This window comes from Herpailurus yagouaroundi, unplaced genomic scaffold (genome assembly GCF_014898765.1).
Source record: "Herpailurus yagouaroundi ecotype Mexico unplaced genomic scaffold, PumYag 28, whole genome shotgun sequence".
In the NCBI taxonomy this organism is placed as follows: domain Eukaryota; kingdom Metazoa; phylum Chordata; class Mammalia; order Carnivora; family Felidae; genus Herpailurus; species Herpailurus yagouaroundi.
The window spans coordinates 11915091-11938669 of record NW_024412376.1 but is presented as its reverse complement, the minus strand read 5'-3'; the positions used below and the strand labels follow the sequence as shown (position 1 = coordinate 11938669).

The 23579-nt window shown below is 35.3% G+C and overlaps 1 protein-coding gene across 3 annotated transcripts in view; it reads right to left on the bottom strand.

Moving 5' to 3' along the window:
- Nucleotides 1–1266: 1266 nt before the first annotated feature.
- FZD3 (frizzled class receptor 3) overlaps nt 1267–23579 on the bottom strand; it is a 96929-nt gene continuing 74616 nt past the window's right edge. For all 3 annotated transcript variants that reach the window (XM_040467001.1, XM_040467087.1, XM_040467164.1), the window contains 3 exons: nt 19042–19190; nt 14344–14577; nt 1267–2753 (listed from right to left, as the gene is read on the bottom strand). In XM_040467001.1, coding sequence (XP_040322935.1) covers nt 2540–2753; nt 14344–14577; nt 19042–19190 — 597 coding nt within the window. In that variant the 3' untranslated portion in view covers nt 1267–2539. The remainder of the gene's footprint in view (nt 2754–14343; nt 14578–19041; nt 19191–23579) is intronic.

Below are 23579 nucleotides of genomic sequence, written 5' to 3'. Positions count from 1 at the left end.
GGCAATTGATAATCTAATGCAGATGGCGATGGATGACAACATCTTTGAGCTCAAACTGGTACCTTCTATTTTAACTTCTTATTTTTATTTCTGAATGTTTGTTTTGGTCTTCTCATGCTGTTTTCAGGAGAGGTTCTCAGAAAAAAGCCTTATGAATTATTGATTTATTGTATAAACGAGTTGTTCTAAGTCTGGCCTTCAGAGAAATGGTTTACTAATTGTCAGTTATGAGGGAATTTCAAATTCTGCGTATCTTGAGTATGAACTCCAGCTCCAAGGAGAAAGACAATAAAGACAGAGGAAAAAGAAAAACACTTTGGGGCTAAATGTTCAAATATGTCCTGTAAAGAGTCAATAATAAACAATAAGATATATGTACTTTGAAAGAAATATGATATACAAATTATTATCAGAAAACGGACTTTTTTTGCATGATGAAGCCTTTTTTTCAACACCTAATTTCTTGGTATTTTTGTTTTAAAGGAGAGAGAAAAAAGTACACATAAATTAAACACATGTCAAGGAATGTACAATAGTAGCCCTCAAATCTCTTAAATCCTTAATCTTAATCCTTTATATTTCATAATGCTTTACAGTTTTCAAAGAGCTTTTGTATGATTTTTCATTTGATCCCTATTCGACAACTTTGTGAGGTAGGTACTTCTCCTCTATCTTCATTTATAAACAAGGGAACTGAGGCTCAGAGCAGTTTACTTGTTAAAGGTAAAAAACTGGCATATGGCAAAGCCAAGCCTCTCTAGAGTCTAGAACATTTTTCAAAGTATGATTCTTGCATTACCTGCATTAAGAATTACGTGTGATATTTTTAGAACTCAGGTTTTAAAGTCCTACCACCTTTGACTTACTGAATAAGAAACTTTAGGAGTGGGGCCCCAGATTCCACATTTTATAATGGAAAATAAAGTGGAGAACAATTGCGTATCAGGTAATGATATATAAAAGCACAATATTGAGTCCGCCTAGATATTCATGTGATATCATTATGATGCCATCAGATCACTATCAGGGGGCAATTTAGTTCAAAACAACCTGAAGTCTGGCTGCAGATTAGAATAAAACATAGAAAACTTAAAAAAAAAACAAACCTACAAATTCTCCTCTGAAAGAGAGGAAGGTGTTGGGCATCAGAGGTTCCCCAAGTGATTCTTGTCTAGTTAGGGCTGAGGACCACTTGTTTAAATACACTTTACTATAAAACACATCCACCATTTTCCAGAATTTTTCTTTCCCTTCTGATCAATTTCATGCCTAATAAAGTTCACGGTTTTATTGTAAATTATTTAAACATTACACAACAGAATGTCAAACATTTTTGAATTGATATTGGTAAGACTAAAAGATACTTCACAGCAAGAATAATCATGCTTCATTTAGTTACAATGGTTTCCAAATACCTCAAATTAATCACCACTTTGGACTTAAGTTATATATATTTCAACTGTAAAGAAAGAATGATCCAGAATCTGAAAATAAGAATGTGGGGGCAGAAAGCTGTAGTCTAGTGGCTCCTGGGCAATGCAAATGCAGACAATCAACTCACTGTTAGGAGGGGCCTGGTGGCTTTGGCAAGATCACATCTCACTGTAGAAAAATACAACAATGAATGTAGAGAAAACATTTTGCCATTTTGTAATTGTGGTTCCCACAAAAAAAAGCTTATAATGTGTGATGCTTATCTTATTACATGCCTCCACGGAACAGATCTGAACATGAAGTTCTCTATGAATCAATACTACTACATGGAAAAAGGTGGCTACAAATTAAACTTTTTCCACCATGCATATGGTTAAGTTATAAAAACACAGCCAGTAAAAGTAATATTTACAAAAGTAATAAAGACAGCACAACCACAGGGGAAAAAAGATCCATCTCCGTTTTTATTCCATTGCTAATCCTAATCCTGTGTGTCTCTGGATGAAGATTATTTTGATAGAATTTTAAAAGAGCCTTCAATAGACTATTCAGTTTCTTCTGTTGATCTTGTATCTTATTAGCTAAAATACCCTTGCTGATTTATCAAATTCTCCTACAGTTTAAAAACACAGTTCTTTTTCACTTAGTGGAAAGAAAACTACAAAGTCCAACTATTCATCTGAGAAATAAACCTTGCATAGAAAATTTCTTTAATTCTGAAATTTTGTTTTATTAACACAACTACCAGAATGTTATCTCACAACTAGTTGATATCATATGAAAGTTTGCTACAAAGCAGTCACCACACATTTAGGATTTTTCTAAATATAAAATAAGTAGGCTTATAAAAATGCTTACCAGACAAATAATCTCTTCATAACCTAGAAATAAGAATTATTTATGTGATGACATAATTATTAGCATTTTTGATGCCTTGATGTTCTAAGGTTGATGCAATATAAAAAGCAAAAATTTACTTTCCCAATGGACACAATCTGCACCTGACTGAAAGCATGGTAACGGTTGAGTTACAGCAATCAGTCATGCAAAGGCAAAGAATAAAATCTGCTTTTTAAACAGCACAAGTTCTCCATCTTAGGACAATTTAAGCACTGGTTCCATCTTCTTCAATAACCCGATTCATGCTGGTACCATGTGTGATGTGAGTCATAGGATTACTACTGAGATCTCTGATGCTGCTATGCCGTGACTGTTCATTGAGCCGATGAGAACTACTGTGTCTGGAGTGATCGGTCAGTCGTGATGTGCTGCCATGAGGGAGCCTCTCTTCCATTCCTCTGTAACTGCAGGGCGTATACCTAACACAGAAGAGTTTATTTTGAAGTAGGTAAGACAACACACTAGAAAATAAAACTAAAAATCTCATGAAAACGTCTCATTAAGCAAAATGATTAGGAAACGAACCAGTGAAGAAGTAACCATCAATTTTTGATGACTTACAGTAATTTCAAAAAGTAGACATTCACACGGCTAACCTGAAAGGGGAAAAACCCATCTCATTAAATTCAGAATGAAGGTCTTACTCCTTGCACAGGGACAGATATTAAGGTTAAACAGAGCTGGCTGATACAGAGCTATGCTAAGCATGGATACTTTGCTCATTCAAATGGGAGAGGAGGAAAAATGATAGAAGCAACATGGCCTTGTCCCAGGGAGTCTATGAGGGTGGTTATAATCAGTAGTACAACAAAACAAATTTTATTGAAAGACTAGGGTTGGAAGAGGGAGCATAAGAAATTAGAGGACAAATTAGTGTAACCTAAAAATAAAAAGGTGAATGAATTGGCAAGCAATGTGACGGTTATGTGCCGACAGCTTCTTTCCAGATAGCCCAGCTAATGGCTGAAGAGCTACCTGTAAATGTCTTAATTACTTTTCATTAGGGCTTGAGGCTGTGAACATCTATTTCATAGAAGCTACATTTACTTAAATATTCTAGTAACATCCTCTGAACATTTGTAGCTATATTCCAGACGAAGCAAATTCTCCCCTTACACCTAGCCCAAGACCCAGCTTTTGAGTAGTACAATGTATGCTAACTGAGCTACACTGCTTAGTGCAGGCAGGCAGTCTTCTCTCCATCACTGTGCTTATCTTGAAAGGCAACAGTGGGAACATCAAAGATAAGAAAACACACACACACACACACACACACACACACACACACCTCTTAAAGTATTTAATTTAGTAAAACAAAGCTCAAAGAAAATGTAACTGCATATAATTTATAATTTTAATATATACTAAATTTTACTTCAATACCTCTAAAATTAAAAAGGATTCAGGACATTCCGTCTTAAAATAGTCAGCAAAAGAACGAATCCTGAGCAGCTGAAGATCTACTGGCTGTCAAAAATCATTCCTTTGTCATTCCTTCATAATAATTACAAATTTCATGATTCAGTAAGAATCATTTATAAAATTTAAAGATTTTAAAGACTGATTCATACACTAGTGAGGTGATTTAGTTTTATAGAAGTGCTTATCAAATAAAGTTTTCATCAGATCACAGAGTTTAACAATTGAGAAGTCCTTTTATTTATTTTTATTTTTTAAAGATTTTATTTTTAAGTAATCTCTATATCCAACTCACAAGCTGGAGAGTCATATGTTCCATCTACTGAGCCAGCCAGGCACTCCAGAAGTCCTTTTAAAATGATAAAAAGAAAGCATGTCTTTTGCTTCCAGTTTGAATAAAGCAAAAAAGAAAATATGAAAATGAAACGATGCATTGCGGCAACTGAGTGGCTTAGTTGGTTGAGCATCCCACTCTTAATTTCAGCTCAGGTCATGGTCCCAGGGTCATGGGATCCAGCCCCTGTATTGGGCTCTGCGCTCAGTATGGAGCAGGCTTAAAATCCTCTCTTTCTCCCTCTGCCCCTCTCCTGCTCTCTCTCTCACTCAAAAGAAAAAGAAAAAGAAAAAGAAAAAGAAAAAGAAAAAGAAAAAGAAAAAGAAAAAGAGAAAGAGAAAGAAAGAGAAAGAGAAAGAGAAAGAGAAAGGGAAAGAGGAAGAAAAAGAAAAAGAAAAAGAAAAAGAAAAGGAATGAAGAGATGAATTTTAAATATTTAAAAAGCTTCTTATGCTAACAGGTAAAAAAGCATTTAATTCTTATCTATTAAAAGATATTTCACATTCAGGGCAAACAGTTTTAACTTTGATTTGCATGTTTGGGTAAAATAATTACATTGTTTACAAATGAAATATTTCAGAATGAGCTTGTTATTCTAGTTAATAATTATTATTTGACATCATGATTATTGTCCTAAATCAAGTGAAAGATTATTTCCAAGTATAATTTGCCAGCTAACTGGAGATCTTTCACCTCTCAAATGATTTCATAAGCATCTATTTCAAATGAATTGGCAAACAAAAAAAAGCAAAGTATGATGCAGTGCTTAATAAATGATATCAAAGTAGTTAAAAAATGAAAACCAACCATTATTTAAAAATATGAATTGAGTATTTTCTAAAATAAAACTAAATCTTTGAGTTTACCAAATAAGACTCAAAGAATACATTTTTCATAGAAAAAGTTACCATACTGAGTTCTTTTGTCTATTTAAGTGAAATATAAGGCTATCCATGAAATTCTAGAATATGAACAACCTGCCCATGGATAATTAGGAATCAACTACACAGAAAAATAAATTTAATTATAGTGTTTAATCTCAATTGTATATATAGGAATTACCAAGTTTATTTATCTTTTGCCAGTCATTTAAAAAACTGTAACCATCTACTCTAACACACAATATAAAAATGTACATTAATTTTAATATAAACTTAGGCAAAATAATTAATTTGGTTAATTTGCTGAAAAGATAATAAGGTATATTTCCAAAGTCAAAATGAGAGAAACTTAAAGATGATTTATTCTTTTTGGTTCTCTAAACTAGTTGCTACCATTTATATAAATAATTGAATTCATTTGGGTTTAACCAGTATCTCATTATTCACTCTCTAGCTTTCCTTTGTCACCCTCTCATGTCACCTACTTATCACCACATCATTCATTTCCAAACCTCAACCTACTTACTCTTCCACTTCCTTTTTCTACCCATCCTCTAATCCAACAATACTTATAATACACATAATAACAATTACTTATTCTTTGAAGTTGACATACATGTGTAGGTGTATTTACTTCAGGCTATTTTATTTCATGGAACACTGAGATCAATAAGTATCCATCAAGGAGTCTACACTAGAGTGAATATGGAGAAGCAGGTAGGTGTGTGTGTGTGTGATCTCATAGTCAAGATACCATGAGATGATGAGAAAGTGATGGCCAAAAGATAGTGTTAACATGTAAACTTAAAAACTGACAGTTAAGAAAGAAATCTCTATGAGATGATTTTTGTAATTATGAAAACCCCTATTTAGACTTTTAGGTTCAAGATGGCCTTGGAATCTTTCAGATCTGCTATTTTAAAGTTTTTACTTATTTATTTTTGAGAGAGAGAGAGCACAAGTGGGGGAAAGGCAGAGAGTGAGGGGGACAGAGGATCTGAAGTAGGCTCTGGGTGGACAGCAGAGGGCCTGACGTGGGGCTCGAACCTACGAACTGTGAGATCATGACCTGAGCTGAAGGCAGACACTTAACCGACTGAGCCACAAAGGCTCCCCCAGATCTGCTATTAAGTTCTGGCTATGGCAGAGGGCCTTGCAGTATGAATATTCGTGTACCACACACAACACCCTTAGTAGACTGTTGTTTTAGTTTCGGGCCCTGAATTCCTGGGAAATGTGACCCTTTGCTTCCCTTCCTTTCCCTCCCTCCCTCATTCATTCATTCATTCATTCATTCATTCATTCACTCATTCACACATTCAAAGTAATCTTTACCGCGGGGCTCAAACTCATGATACTGAGCTCAGCATGCTCCACTGACGAAGCCAGCCAGGTGCCCCCAAATGCCCACATTCTTTCTTTCTTTTCTTTTCTTTTCTTTTCTCTTTTCTTTTCTTTCTTTTTTTCTTTCCTTTTCTTTCTTTCTCTTTCTTTCTTTCTTTCTTTTTCTTTCCTTTTCTCTTTCTTTCTTTCTGTTTTTTTAAAAAAAAATTTAAGTGTTTATTTATTTTTGAGAAAGAGAGACACAGAGCAGGGGAGGGGCAGAGAGAGAGGGAGACACAGAATCCAAAGCAGGCTCCAAGCTCTGAGCTGTCAGCACAGAGCTAGTCATGGGGCTCAAACTCACAAACAGTGAGATTACGACCTGAGCTGAAGTCGGATGCTTAACTGACTAAGCCACCCAGGTGCCCCACCTACATTATTTCTAAAGTCATCTATTCAACAGATTTATCTCTCTACATAGATAGATAGATAGATAGATAGATAGATAGATAGATAGATAGACAGATACAGGAAGATAGATATAGAAGATAGAGATATATGCCTAGAACTGTGCTAGGTACTGTGGGGAAATACAGAAATGTCTGTCATCTAGTTCTCATTCTCTAGAAGTTACACATTTAGCTGAGGAAAGACTGCTGTATGGAAAATAGGTCATACCATAAAAATGATTAAAAAGCAATTAACTGCCATGGACATGGGAATTAAGCAGGCCTTAAAGGATGGGTATGATTTTGATTAAGCACAGAGGTAGGAAAGGCCATTACAGGAAGTCATAATCTATCCTCTGGTTCTCATGACAGTATACTTTTATAGATTCTTTCATATGCCAATAAGCTCTTTCTTTGATTCACATCTTGGCTATTCTTCTTGTATTATTATTACTGTAAGTATTTATTAAGGTCTTGTTCTTGGTCTTTTTTTTTTTTTTTGTTATGTTTCAAGTAATTCTAGCTCACAATTTTAATTATCAACTACCTTTTTTTTCTTTTTAATTTAAATTCAAGTTAGTTAACATACAGTGTAGTATTGGCTTCAGGAGTAGAACCCAGTGATTCATCATTTAAATATAACACCCAGTGCTCATCCCAACAAGTGTCTTCCTTAATGCCCATCACCTATCTAGCCCATCCATTCCCCCACTCACCTCCCCTCCAGCAATCTTCAGTTTGTTCTCTGTGGTTGAGTCTCTTATGGCTTGCCTCCCTCTCTGTTTTTATCTTATTTTTGCTTCCCTTCCCCTATGTTCATCTGTTTTCTTTCTTAAATTCCACATATGAGTGAAATCATATGGTATTTGTCTTTCTCTGACTTAATTCGCTTAGCATAATATATTCTGGTTCCATTCACAATGTTGCAAATGGCAAGATTTCATTCTTTTTGAGGGCCACGTAATATTCCAGTGTATATACATACCACATCTTTATCCATTCATTAGTTGATAGACATTTGGGCTCTTTCCATAATTTGGCTATTGTTGATAGTGCTGCTATAAACATTGGTATGCATGTGTCCCTTCCAATCAGCACTTCAAATTGGTTTTTATTTTTAAACATTTTTTAAAAGTTTACCTATTAATTTTGAGAGAGACAGAGACAGTGCCAGTGAGGGAGGGGCAGAGAGAGGAGAGAGAGAATTCCATGCAGGCTCTGCACTGTGAGCACAGAGCCTGATGTGGGGCTCAAACTCATGAAACTGTGAGTGACCTGAGCCAAAACCAAGAGTCAGATGCTTAACCGACTGAGCCACCCAGGTGCCCCAAATTAGCAATTTTGTATCCTTTGGATAAATATCTGGTAGTACAATTGCTGGGTCGGGTACTTCTATTTTTAATTTTTTGACAAAAAGAAGTAAAAAGCATACAAATTGGCATAGAAGAAGTCAAATTTTCCCTATTCAAATATAACATGACACTCTACGTGGAAAATCCAAGACTCCACCAAAAAACTGCTAGAACTGATATGTGAATTCAGCGAAGTCAGAGGATAGAAAATCAATGTACAGAAATCAGTTGCATTTCTATACACCGAAAATTAAGCAACAGAAAGAAAAATCAAGGAATCAATCCCATTTACAATTGCACCAAAAACCCTAAGATACCTAGGAATAAAGCTAACCAGAGGTAAAAGATCTGTACACTGAAAACTATAGGAAGCTTATGAAAGAAATCAAAGACGACACAAAGAGATGGAAAAACATTCTATTCTCATGGATTAGAAAAACAAATATTGTTAAAATGTCAACTACCTTAATGATTATAAATGTCCTTACCTAAGTTCCAGTTCCATTCAGATTAGAGAGACTGAATACCCTATATTTATTTGCCTTCCGAAATTCTCTACTCAGTATCAACTTATTTGTTATTACCATTCATTCACCTTCCATATTTCCTCTAATGTTCTATAATGTCAATTGTCTCTAACAATCACTGTTTTAATTATATGTTGGCTTGCACTGTTATGTAATTGGCTCCTAGGTATATGTCTTCTCTTTCTTATAAGATTATGCTCCTAGAATGCAGAAATTAGCTTTCTTCTATATATCCCTTTACACACAGAATGCCACATGCATAGGAGGTGTGTTATAAATAATTGTTCATTCCTTATTGAAAAGGATGAGGCTAATAACGTCCAATGTCAAATAATACTGATAGTTCATAGAGGGTAATGTTGACAAAACATATTCTAAAAGACTCTCAGATCCCCTCCCTCCTATGAGTATCTTAAGATAGGACCCATAAATTACTGCAGAAACTTCTCAACTGTGATTACTTACAATCTCCTCTTCTATGCTGTTGCCAAAGTAATCTTTCTTAAACACAAATCTGATTTTATTATCCCCAGGCTCCAAATCCAACTATTAAGGAATAGTTTCTTATTGCTGTCAGGAAAAAAATCCAAATTTCTCAGCATGTTTCATCTGCCCAAGTGTACAAACTATGCTCTAGCCATACTCTGGTACCTAACTGCCTGCTTGACCTCCTTGCCTCCACATATGCTATTTTCCTGTCTTTAATTTCAGCTGCCTCCTCTGCATCCTATTCCAAGTAGAAATGCTATCTTGTTTGTGGGGTTTTCTCTGACTTTCTATAATAAGTTAAATGTTTTTCTTCTCTGGGATTTCAAAGCATTTTGTATATGATTTTATTATACCCATTAAAGTGTATTATAACCGATTGTTTACTCTTCTGTCTTCCATCTGTATGTCCTTAACACTTAGAAGAGCACTTCTCTCATACAAGTGTTGAACGCAAGGAAAAAAGCAAAAAAGTGAAAGGATCTTTGAATGTGGTTAAAATAGGTCATTGGTGATGTTAGAAAGTACAGTTTAAGTGGGTAAGAAGAAAAAAAAAGACGATATATAAGAAACGAAATATTCAAAATATTCATTTAAAAAATTTGGCAGGAAAAGAAAAAAGAAATGGATAAAAGATAGAAAAAATATCACAAAGACACTGCTATTTTTTTTTAAACACAGAGTAGCGGACCAAGTTAAAAGGCAAAAGAAAGCAAGTTGAAAGAAAAAACCAGAGGTTTAAAAAGAGTACATATAAGAATCGTGACCTATGCTCAGAGGACAGAGAAGACTGGGAGAAAGGCTGGAATGAGATTGAAGGATATAACACAGTTGTAGAAACAGATATTTTATTTATTTATTAAAAAAAATTTTTTTTGAATTTAAAAAAGTTTTAAAAGTTTGTTTATTTATTTAGAACACAAGCAGGGGAGGGGCAGAGAAAGATAATTTCAAGCAGGCTCCGAGCTGTCAGCACAGAGCTCAATGCAGGGCTTGAACCACGAACCACAAAATGAACCATCTGAACTGAAATCAAGAGTCAGATGATTAACCAACTGAGCCACCCAGGGGCTTAAACTGTCTTAAAGTGAGCATAGCCTGCTTTCCATTTCAGGCATTAGAATTTTCATTCTTTCAGTTTCCTAAACTAGAAATCTTAAAAACACAAAAAACAAAACTAAATAAACAAAAGATCTTTTGGCACATTTCTTCTATCCAGCTGTTATTAATGTGTAATCAACTACTATCATTTCTTCTTTCTACATATTTTTCAAATCAGCTCTTCCTCTCTTCCCACTGCAACTACTCTCCTAATATAAGCCTTCATCAACTCCCAACCGAATTATTGAAAAGCTCCTAAGAAGTTTCTTTTTTTTTTTAATTTGTGCTGTTTTAAATGTTTATGTATTTTTGAGAGAGAGAGAGAGAGAGTACACGTGCATGAGTGGGGCAGGGGCACAGAGAGAGGGAGCAGAAGATCCAAAGCCAGTTATGCGCTGAGAGCGGAGAGCCCAATGCAGGGCTCGAACTCACAAACCATGAGATCATGATCTGAGTCCAAGTCGGAGCTTAACCAACTGAGCCACCCAGGCCCCAAGTCCTAAGAAGTTTCTAATTCTGGTGTCTCCATCATCTAATTTGAAAAAACACATCCAGCCTTCTCTCAAAGATTCTCTGTGAAGCTATCTGACCCTTTCCCCGACCAGATTCACTCCCTCCTCCATGCCACTACTGCTCCTACAAAATGGGTTGGCAAACTGGCTCAGTGGCCAACTCTGGCTCTTCCTATTTCTATAAATAAAGCTTAATTGAAAAACAAATAAATAAAAAGGAAAAGCTGTTTCCATTTGACTGTACACATTTTCTATGGCTACTTTCATGCTACAACAGAAATGAATAGTTGCAACAGAGACCGTGTGCTCAACCCACAAAGCCTAAAATATGTACTAAGTGGCTTTTTATAGAAAAAGTTTGCCAAGTTCTGTACTCTGCCATCATACTTATATTTTACTTTACTTGTTCATTTACAGTAACAGAAGTTGATATCAGGTATCTACTGAGATAAGCACTGTTCCAAGCAATTACCCATATTATCTCATTTACTCTTTACAACATTCCTAAAGGGGCAGATATTTCTATTTCCATTGTACAAATGAGGAAACCAAGGATTTTCATTCCAGACCTCATGTTTTTAACTACAGCACTAATACTGACTACACTATCTTTCTTGAGCTTATTAAGAACAAAGATTATACCTAAATCATCTTATTCCCAGAGTCTAGCATAGTGTTTAACATAGTATGCATTCTGTAATTGCTTGCTAAATATATCTTACTAAAATATCCACTTTCACCCTGACCTTCTCCCTGCTCAAAACCCTTCAATGCCTCCATTATTTGCTTACTGCATCAGGTCTAAATTCTAAACTCCTCTGAGCGGCTTTAAGTCTGATGGACATAATCCAGGGCAACCGTACCTAGCAAAGTTTAAAAGCTTAATAATGTCCAACTTCTAGGAATTTTATGGTTTCAGGTCTCACATTAGGTCTTTCACCCATTTTGAATTTATTTTTGTGTATGGTGTAAGAAAGTGGTCCAGTTTCATTCTTTTGCCTATTACAAAAAGTCCAGTTTTCCCAACACCATTTGTTAAAGAGACTGTCTGTTCTCCATTGTATATTCTTGCCTCCTTTGTCATAGATTAATTGACCACATATGTGTGGGTTTATTTTTGGACTATCGATGTGTCTATTTTTGTCCTAGTACCATCTTGTTTTGATTACTACAGCTTTATAGTATATTGTGAAATCTGGGATTATGCTACCTACAACTTTGTTCTTCCTTCTCAAGACTGCTTTGGTTATTCAGAACTTTTGTGATTCCACTCAAATTTTAGGATTATTTGATCTAGTTGTGAAAACTGATGTTGGTATTTTAACAAAGATTGCATTAAATCTGTAGATTGTTTTGGGTAGTATGCACATTTTAATAATATTGGTTCTTCCAAAACTTAATCATGGAATATTTTTCCATTTGTTATGTCCTCTTTATTTCATCAATGTTATATAGTTTTCAGAATATAGGTCTTTTGCCTCTTTGATTTATTCTTAGGTATTTAATTATTTTTGGTGCAGTTGTAAATGCGATTTTTTTTCTCTTTCTGCTACTTCATTATTAATGTAAAGAAATGCAATAGATTTCTGTATATTAATTTTCTATCCTGTGACTTTACTGAATTCATTTATCAGTTCTTACAGTTTTCTGGTGGAGTCTTTAGGGTTTTCTCTATATACCATCATGTCATCTGCACATAGTGTTAAGTTTTATTCTTCAGTACCAATTTGGATGTTTTGAACATAGGCCAGAGAAACATTTTTCTAGATCTGTCTCCTCAGGCAAGGGAAACAAAAGCAAAATTAAACTATTGGGACTACACCAAAATAAAAAGCTTTTGCACAGTGAAGGAAACTGTCAATAAGCAACAAGGCAACCTACTGAGTGGGAGAAGATATTTGCAAATGATATATCCAATAAGGAGTTAGTATCTAAAATATATCAAGAATTTACACAAGTCAAGGGGCGCCTGGGTGGCGCAGTCGGTTGGGCGTCCGACTTCGGCCAGGTCACGATCTCGCGGTCCGTGAGTTCAAGCCCCGCGTCGGGCTCTGGGCTGATGGCTCAGAGCCTGGAGCCTGTTTCCGATTCTGTGTCTCCCTCTCTCTCTGCCCCTCCCCCGTTCATGCTCTGTCTCTCTCTGTCCCAAAAATAAATAAAACGTTGAAAAAAAAAAAAAAGAATTTACACAAGTCAATACCAGAAAAACGAATAATCCAATTAAAAAATGAACAGAGGACCTGATTAGACATTTTCCCAAAGAAGATACATAGATGGCCAACCAGACACATGAAAAGATGCTCAACATCACTAATCATCAGGGAAATACAAATCAAAACCATGAGATATCACTACATGCCTGTCAGAATGACTAAAATAAAAAAGGCACAAAATAACAAATGTTGGTGCAGATGTAGAGAAAAAGGAATCTTAGTGCATTATTGGTGGGAATGCAAACTGGTGCAGCTACTGTGGAAAATGGTATGGAGGTTCCCCACAAAATGTAAAATAGAATTACTATATGATCCAGTAATCCCACTAGTGGGTATTTACCAAAAGAAAATGAAAACACGAGTTTGAAAAGATACATGCACCCTTATGTTTACTGCAGCGTTATTTACAATAGTTAAGACATGGAAGCAACCCAAATGTCCACCCATATATGAATGGATAAATAAGATGTGGTATATAGGGGCGCCTGGGTGGCTCAGTCGGTTAAGTGTCTGACTTTGGCTCAGGTCATGATCTCATGGTTCATGGGTTCAATGCCCAAGTTGGACTCTGTGCTGACAGCTCCAAGCCTGGAGCATGCTTCGGATTCTGTTGTCTCCCTCTCTTTCTCTCTGTCCCTTCCCTGCTCATGCTCCGTCTCTCTCTCTCTCTCTCTCAAAAATGAATAAACTTAAAAAAAAAAAAAAAAGATGTGGTATATATAAAAAAGGGAATACGGGCACCAGGGTGGCTCAGTTGGTTAAGCATCCAACTCTTGATATTGGCTCAGTGGGATCAAGCCCCATGTCAGTCTCCATGCAGAGTGTAGAGCCTGCTTGGGATTCATTTTCTCTCTCTCTCTCTCTCTCTCTCTCTCTCTCTCTCTCTCTTCTCCCACTCAACCTTCCTCTCTCTCTCTCTCAAAATAAATAAATAAACTTTAAAAAATAAAAGGGGGTAACATTACTCTCAGCCATAAAAAAGATCTTGCCACCGGTGACAACATGGATAAACCTAGAGGGTATAATGCTAAGTAAAATAAGTCAGACAGAAAAATACAAATACCATATGATTTCACTCACATTACATTTGGAATTTAAGAAGCAAAATAAATGAACAAAGAAAAAAAGAGACAAAAAAAGATTCTTAAATTCTTTAAGATGGGTGAAACAGACAAATGGGATTAAGACTATAGTTTTTATGATGAGCACTGAATAATGTATAGAACTGTTGAATCATTATATTGTACACCTGAAAGTAATATAACACTCTATGTTAATTATACTTCAATTAAATTTTTTTTTAAAAAATACAAATGAAGTCCAACTTCTATTTCAGATTTGGCTACTCTTCATTCTTAAGTTGTGTGACTAATTCAACTTATGAAATAAACTAATCTTCCAAAAAAACTCACCTGCCATCACGGGATCTGTGGAGACTGCCATGGTAGCTGCTTACTTTGCTGTGGACACTCCCTGCTTTGCTTCTCTGATCATCCACCATAGCAAGCTGGGTTGAAGAAGCATGTGTGGATGTTCCTTGAGTGGAAGTTCCCCTTGATTTTCTTATAATAGGAGTATTTGGATCCCTCAGGAGAGACTGAGCAAAATCAGGTTCCTGTAGTACCTGTCGGCTCTCATTCACTATCCTAGAGAACAAAATACTAAGTTTAAGATACAGACTAACATTCCCATAGACCAATAAACAACACTTTTGTGACATACTGACATTATTCTTGAAATTAATTGCTCTTCAAATAATGTCTTTAGCAGAGATATAAGGTAACATCGTTGACAGAGGAAAGAATACAACAAAAATCCCTATCAATCTGTACTCTAAAGTGGTATGATGGAAAGAAGCCTGCATCAAAGTAAGGAAATCAGGATTTTAGTTCAATAAATACACGATCTTAAGCAAGTCATTATTCTCTTTCTTTCATTTTTGTCATCTATGAAATGAAGCTATACAATTTTATCATTTCTAAAAGGTTCCTTTCAATTAAAGAAGTTTATAATTCTAGGAGTGCCTGGGTGGCTCAGTCAGTTAAGTGTCCAACTCTTGATGTCAGCTCAGGTTATGATCTCACAGTTTGTGAGGCAGAGGAGCACAGAGCCTGCTTGGGATTCTGTCTCTCTCTCTCTCTCTCTCTCTCTCTCTCTGTCTTTCTCAAAATAAATAAATAAATAAACTTAAAAAAAAAGAAATTTGATTCTCAATCACACTGAAATATTATAAAAGATTTTATAATAAAGTAGAGAAATTTGTTCTTGCATGGTTTATGGATGTATCAGAGGCCTCACTGTAACACAGCTATTTTTTGAACTTGTAAGTTACAACAGTTGTTTTCAGGCTACAAGTTGGTTTTATGGTAAAGCAGTTGTTCAGTGCTAGATTAAACATGATTGGTCATAATTAAACAAAACATATGAAAAATTAAGTGAACATAAAATTAACTACCGGATATATTAAAGCCTTAAGGAAAAAAAAACTAAGGAGATGAATTACTGTCAAGAGCAAAAGTTTTTAACTGCTATGGAAAGGTTAAAAACATTTATTTATGATGATAAACAAAGCAGTAATTAAACTGATAAGAAGAGCCAGTGAAATAGTTGCAAAGATCAGTGTCAGTTTATGTAAACAAGCAACTATGAGAATCAGACGTTTAAATTAAAATTAGATAAACAATTTCATGAAAAAAAACAAAACTCTAACATATAAAGATTGGATCATACATTAACAAAGTGCATATATTCTAGGGGCGCCTGGGTGGCTCAGTCAGTTAAGCGTCCAACTTCAACTCAGGTCATGATCTCGCAGTTCATGGGTTCGAGCTGTGGGGCTCGAGCCATGGGTTCATGTGGGGCTCTGTGCTGACAGCTCAGAGCCTGGAGCCTGATTCGGATTCTGTGTGTCCCCCTCTGTCTCCCGCATCCCTTGCTCATGCTCGGTCTCTCTCTCTCTCTCAAAATAAAAATGAATAAAATTAAAAAAAAATGAAAATGAATGAATAAAAATTTTTTTAAAAGAGTGCATATATTCTAAGTTTTCAGATTACAAAAGGATTGTTGTTACTGTTACTGTTTTAGCAGTGAGGTAAAAGGGCTAAAGGAAGGCAAATATCTGTTGAGTACCCACACTGTGCCAGGTATTTTACATACACTCTCCTTTGATCCTTCTTAATAATGTTTTTATTTTATTATGGAGATCAATGTCCTAAGAGGGTATCTCTAAGAGAGTATGAGTTATCTGTTATGAATAGGTATCTATTAAGAATAAATACTGTGATCTCTATTTTATAGATGAAAAATCTGAGGTTCTAAAGGATTAGAGAACTTCCAAAAGTCAAGCAATAAAACCAACAGTCAAGGATCAAACTTAATGATAAAACATAACATATATGTGTGTGTGTGTCTGTGTGTGTGTGAGACAGACAGACAGAGAGAGAGAAACAGAGAGAGAGAGAGAGACAGAGACAGACACAGACACACACACACACACACACACACACACACACACACACACACCCTGGAAACAAAGTGTCAAAAACTGGATAGAAGAAAGAACAAGTCAAAGATAGCTGAAAAAAACAAACAGTATTTGTTTCTCCTTCATCAGAGGCCCTACTCATATATTCATAAATCCCAAGTCAGTCTTGATTGCTGACTTTATTTTCTAAACTTATTTTTCAAACTTGGTTCAAACTGACATCTGGTTATGACAAAAATTTAATCCACCTTGAAATGGTAAAGGTTTGTCCCCTCATTTTACAGAGAAATTAGGTGATATGATCCAGATAATTCCAAAAGAAGATTTCTAAAAATATTTCAATCAGTGTCAGCGTTACTAGTATAAACACAACCTTAAGTGTGGCTTCACTTAGAGGGAAAACATTAATTTGATTAGCACAATTTTAGAAAATAGTCTCTTTGTAGCACAGTACATAACAAAGAGGTTGAGAGCAAAGACTAGAGCCTAGAGTCAGAACGCTTGGTTCTGAATCTCAATTCTAGCATTCACTATGAAACCCTGAATCCATGCCTCAGTTTCCTTATTTGTAAAATGATGATCTTTCTTACAAGGCTATTTGAAGGATTAAATGGTTTAATAGTATATAAAATGTTTAGAACAGTGCTTAGAATATTAAATGTGCTCAATTAATTGGTAACCATTATTACGATTACTTTACAGTTACTTCTCAAGGCTAAAGTAGAAGACACATGCTAGAAATAGCTATGGGATGCTCATACCCTTGAGCTCCAGCATAAGGAGCTGCCCTCTAGCCCAGGGCACAGTCCTGGCTTGGAGGATTACAATGGCTTTGTTAGGTGGGGATCCATGGTCACAGAAAACCAAATAGAAGGGTCTTGGGAGTTCTGACCAGTTTCAAAATGATTCTGGCCCAACCAGGATCCCCCAAATAATTAAGATAATTCTCCATAAGAGTAGCTTGGGTTTAGTTCTACCTAGACTTTCTAATATAACCCTATTACAGAACTGTTTGTATAAGGTCCAGAGGTGACCAGAAATGTTTAATACAAGACCTTTCCTCAGTATTATCTCTTAGTGTGATTAAAATATATTTAAAAATGTCAAAGAATATACAGATAAGTCACAGTAAATCCCATAGGGACAGATATTCCATGAAAGCAGGGACTCAGCCTATTTGTTTGCTGCTGCATCCCTGGTGTTGCAACATAGTTCATGGCACATAGTAAGCATTCTATAAAGACTTTCTTAAAAAATGAATGCCCAGGAAATAGGTTTTTGTTGTTATTGTTGAATAACTCTTTCCCCTTCTTTCCTTCTCTGCTCTGTGAAACTGTTACTTAAAGGAGAAATGCATTATCTGATATCACTAGTAGCAGTCTCAGATATAGTAATAAGAAATGTACATTTTAAAACTGTGCATTTTTATCTCAATCTAATCTGTGTAATAGTAACGCCTAATTACTGTACTTAAGAAAACAGATTTTGTTAATGAGGCATTTTAAGTTGTATGGGAAAAGTACATTAACCCATGTATGGCACAACATTAAAAAAATTTTTTTTAGTGTTTATTTATTTTGAGAGAGACGGAGTGTGAGTTGGGGAGGGGCAGAGAGAGAGAGGGAGACACAGAATCCAAAGCAGGCTCCAGGCTCTGAGCTGTCAGCACAGAACCCAACTCAGGGCTTGAACACATGAGCTATGAGATCATGACCTGAGCCAAAGTCGATGCTCAACCGACTGAGCCACACAGGCACCCCAAGGCACAACATTTTAAATATAACCTTAAGAGCTTCACAAACCTTCTCCCAAAACCCATTTTCCATGGACCTTAGTTTAGGTAAAATCATAAGCATAGAGACTCAACTTAGAATTTGTGATAATTCAGGTATAGTATACATGTAAGATTTAGACTGAATAAAAGTTTGAAATGATTTATTCCTTTGTGAATACTGTAGTCTTGTTTTCCTTTTGCTTTATGATTAAAGATGCTGTAAATATATTTTACCATGACATTCTAATATGCAGTGTGGCCAACAATGATTTAAAATAATTTCTTTAATGTATTTCATTATCATTTTATAATGCATTTAATATCATCTATTTTGGCTTTAATATATACTTTATCATAATGGAATAACATGTTATCTCTTTATATCATTTCTGGTATACTTGGAAGGACAATGGGCAACTGAAAGGAAAGTCTAACCTAATACCTGTGATTTTGGCCAAAGCATTTAACCTCTCTGTGTCAGTATTCTCATCTGTAACACAGAAATAATACATACCAGCCCTCACAAGAATACTGAGAAGATCAAATAATAATATACATAAAAGCATTAATTTGTTAATTTTAGTTAAAATTTAAATTTTTGAAAATAAGATTGGCTTTCTCTCAAATATTCTGAATTAGTAAGGCATAGACCTCAAGTCTGGTTCTACTTGGCTACGTTGTCAGAATAAACTTTTAGCTTTTAATTTTGACACGCTACTGTGCTCAGTAGTAGCAGCTGAGGTTATAATCATGTCGAAATACATCCTCCAAATCCAAAGTGTTTTAACATAAGCAACGTAAAACTTTTATGTGAATATGAGGTTTGTGAACACTGTGATAATTTCAACTTACTCTTTTTTCCTACGACCATGAAAAAAACTGGCCCATTCAAAGCATGTCTTTTTGCTTCCAACCCAAAAAATGGAGGGAATACCAACTATGAGAGCCATCAGGTATTTCATCAGAAAGAGAATCAGGTCTGGACGACTCATCTGAGTCACCTACAAGAAGAGAAAGAAAAATACCTTAAATATATAGAAAGAACTTTCTATCAAAGGCCATTATAAATCCTTTAAATAAACAACAGTAAAGTAATTCTACAATTTGATATTTTCACTTACATAGTTCTACAGTTAATTTTGTTATATGTAAAAGATACACACTCTTCAACTAAGTTTCTATTTTGTATTTTGAGTCCTATATTTTTCTTATTAGCTCACAATGGTATCTTCTAAAGAAAAAGATTATTAATGTAGAAAATAAGCCATGAATAGGAATAGAGCCTCAAATATAATACCTATATTCTTCTTGGCCAATTCTGTTAGTCCTATCATTGATCATTACAATATAAAATTAGGGAAGTATTAATCCCCCCCTCCATTTTATTAGTTTTTGTGCATATCTTTTATAGCCCTTCCTTCTACCTACCTGCTGGCTGTTTTCAAGCTTCCTCTTTAACCTATGAGTTATCTGTAAGTACATTTTCTAGTTTCTATTGATAGGAGTTTTTAAAAATCTCTTTTTATTGTTGGTTTCAATTTTAATTATTGTGGTTAGAGAACATGGTCTATATTATTCTGGTTACCTTAAATTTTGGAGACTTCCTTTGTGATTTAGGACACGATTTTTCTAAGTATTCCTTGTGTACTCGAAAATAACACATACTCTCTGTTGGGTACAAAATCTCCTCTGTGTACTATATCAATTAGTTCTGTCGTTCAAATTTTCTATACATTCAATTTTCTGTTCACCTGTTTTAATAGAGGTATGCCAAAATCTATCATAACCGGGGACTCATCAGTTTTCTTCGAATCCTGTCAGTTTTCACTTTCAAGCCTCTGTTAGATGTTATGTAAATTCAATAATGCTCTAGTTGCTCATTTTGCTTATTAATGCTCTTCACCTTAAACTGTATTTTATCTGAGATTAATATTGTCACATCAGCTTTTCACTTCATCACAGCAATAGATTTTCCAGGTGCATCCTTTCCTGTCTACGAATGTATTCAAGTCTGTCTGTTTGGGTTATACTGTTTCTTTTAAGCAGTATACAGTTTACTTCCACTAAAATATACACTCCATGAAGAGATTATTTTCTCCACTGTTTTATCCCCAGAATCTAGGCCAGTGCCAGCACATAGTAGGTACTCAATAAACACATACATTTAGAAAATATACTTCATTTTATTAAAAAAAAATTATAGCTAAAATGATCAGCACCTTCATCTTTTTGAATACTCCTAGCACACTTTAGATTATTTTCCAGAAATTCAAAGCAACCTTTACAAAAATAATTATATTATCTTTAGTTATACTAAAGACAATAGTCTTTTTTGTCAAAAAGTACACCCTATGCCTACCTTTAGATTCCCTTTTCTTCTTGCTAAAGGATGACGTTTAGAAATTCTTACAGATAGGGTATGCCAGCGATAAATTATTTTAGTCTTTGCCTGAAATGTCTTTATTTTGCCCTCAATCTTGAATGGTGGTATAGATGGGTAAAGTTTCTCTCAGCAATTTAAAAACATTAGCTCATTGCCTTCTAGTTTCTATTGTTTCTGTTGAGAAGGTTAACTGATAATGTTTTAGAGACTTATTTCCTCTCTCTGGCAGCTTTTAAGTTTTTCTTTATCCTTTTCACTTTGTAGTTGCACTGAATGTTTCTCATTGTGATTTTTAGTTCTTCTACTTAGTATGCAGAATGTACTTTTTTTTTTTTAATTTTTTTTCAACGTTTATTTTTTATTTTTGGGACAGAGAGAGACAGAGCATGAACGGGGGAGGGGCAGAGAGAGAGGGAGACACAGAATCGGAAACAGGCTCCAGGCTCTGAGCCATCCGCCCAGAGCCTGACGCGGGGCTCGAACTCACAGACCGCGAGATCGTGACCTGGCTGAAATCGGACGCTTAACCGACTGCGCCACCCAGGCGCCCCTGCAGAATGTACTTTTAATGTAAGGACCCAAGTTTTCATTTCTGGAGAATTTTCAGACATTAGGTCTTTGGTTACTGCTTCTTAGCCATTCTTATGGCCTCTTCTTCTAGAACTCCCATTAGATGTATACTGAAATTCCTCAATCCTTGTTTTTCATGTTTCTTAACTACATTACATAATTTTTTACTATTGTATGTCTCTCTATATTCTGTATTCTGGGTGAACTCTTGAGAATAACTTTCTTCTTCCCTAATTCCCTCTTCAACCATGTCTTATGTTAGGGTTCATTCTATCTACTGATTTAATTTTCATAAATTCAATTCTAAGATGTCTTAAAATTGGTTCTTATTTGTCTATTATTATTTCATTTCTGCTGACTTATCATAATTTCTTATTCTTTTAAAATGGTTTATATTGTTTATCTTTTGGAGAATCCTAAACATTCTTATTCTTAAGTCTTTAAAAAATTATCTTACTACTTTCATTTCATCTGGGAGCAAATCCATCTTCTGATTGTTGATTTTGTTAGATGCCTTCTAAGTTTGGCCTTTTTTTTTAAATTGTGCTTTGGGATTTTAGTTTGCAGATCTTGAGAATTTTCTCTCTCTCTCTCTCCCTTCCTCTCTCCCTCATCTCACCCTGTCTTATGGCTTTTGGTTTGTCTTCACCAGTGCCCACAGGAACCTCATCAAAAACCAGGTTGTGTATTATTGGTTACTGGAGATTCAGGTATGGAGTCATTACAGTTTGGCTTAAACATTGAATGTCTTAAGGCTGTGCTGGCGCTCTCCCACATCTCTAGATAATATTTTTATATTAACTACAGCTTCAGGGGACAGGTGGTATCACTATACAAACTTCCTTTCAGGAGCAGGGAAGCCCCATTTCCAATTCCTTTTTTTTTTTTTTTTTAATGTTTATTTATTTATTTTGAGGAAGAGAGAGAGGCAGTGTGAGCAGGGAAGAGGCAGAGAGAGAAAGGGAGAGAGTCCCAAGTAGGCTCTGCATTGTCAGTGCAGAACCCAACATAGGGCTTGATCTCATGAACCATGAGATCATGACCTGAGCTGAAATGAAGAGCTGTCCACTTAACCAACTGGTGCACCAATTCTTATTTTTAACCAGTGAGCCTAGTTCTGGTCCTCTGACTTCCAAGTGATACTTTTGCTTTTCAATACTCCCCAGAAACTGAACACCAAATCACCTCTTGCTACTTCATACCTGAAGTCGAGTAGGCCCATGTTTTTAATCACTGGTCATCAGTTTGCATTTCTATTATATAAATCAGTTTCTTTTGTCTTTTATATTGATTTCATTTAGAAATTTTGTTATGTTTTATCTGTAACTGATTTTATGTTTATGTTTAGATTTTATGTTTATGTTTATTATAGTAGCCTGGTAAGCTCAAAACATAGAACTTATATTACAATTATAACTTAGAACTAAGGTGTGATTCCTTTAGGATTTACCTAAAAATCAAACAGCAAATATTTATAGATCATCCACCACTCTAAGAATAATTCTTTTCAAAGTCCCATGAGACTTAAAAAACAGATGTAAGGTTTGATTAATGTTTCCATCAAGCTGATAATCTAAATGAAAATACAAATTAAAGAAACTACTGAATAGTTAAGAACTATAATTAAGAAGCAGATGGAGACGCTAAAGCAGATCACAAATAACCTTCTCATTAAAAAATACAACGGCTTGTTGTTGTTTAAGATTTTATTTTTAAGTAATCTCTATACCCAATGTGGAGCTTGAACTCACAACCCCAAGATCAAGATCAGTTGCATGGTCTACCAACTGAGCCAGCCAGACATCCCTGTTTCACTTTTTCTTAATACTTCTATGTAGCATCAGTTATTAATGACTATCTCACATTTTACAAAACTTTTATCTCCCCTGGCTTCTAGAACACTGTATAGTCATGATTATTCTCCTAATAAGGCATTACATTCTCACTTTCATTACTTTCTTCTTTACTTCCTACTCCTGTTCTTCTACCCTTTGCACCCCCACTACCCTCTATACAAGAGTTCTTAAAGTCACTCCTTAATTCTTTCTTTATACTCTCAACTATCATTAAGACTTAGAAGTCATCTAGTCTTATTCTTTACCTAACAAATTAATTTGTTTTCAACCTAGTTATTGTATGAATATAATTAGACAGTGGTATTGATGATAAAATACAAGCTTGCTCCTTCCCACTTCCCTCTTCTAGCTATTCTTTTTTTTTTTTAATTTTTTTAACGTTTATTTATTATTGACAGAGCATGAACAGGGGAGGGTCACAGAGAGAGGGAGACACAGAATCGGAAACAGGCTCTAGGCTCTGAGCTGTCAGCACAGAGCTCGACGTGGGGCTTGAAGTCACAAACCACAAGATCATGCCCTGAGTCGAAGTCAGACGCTTAACCGAATGAGCCACCCAGGCACCCCCTCTTCCAGCTATT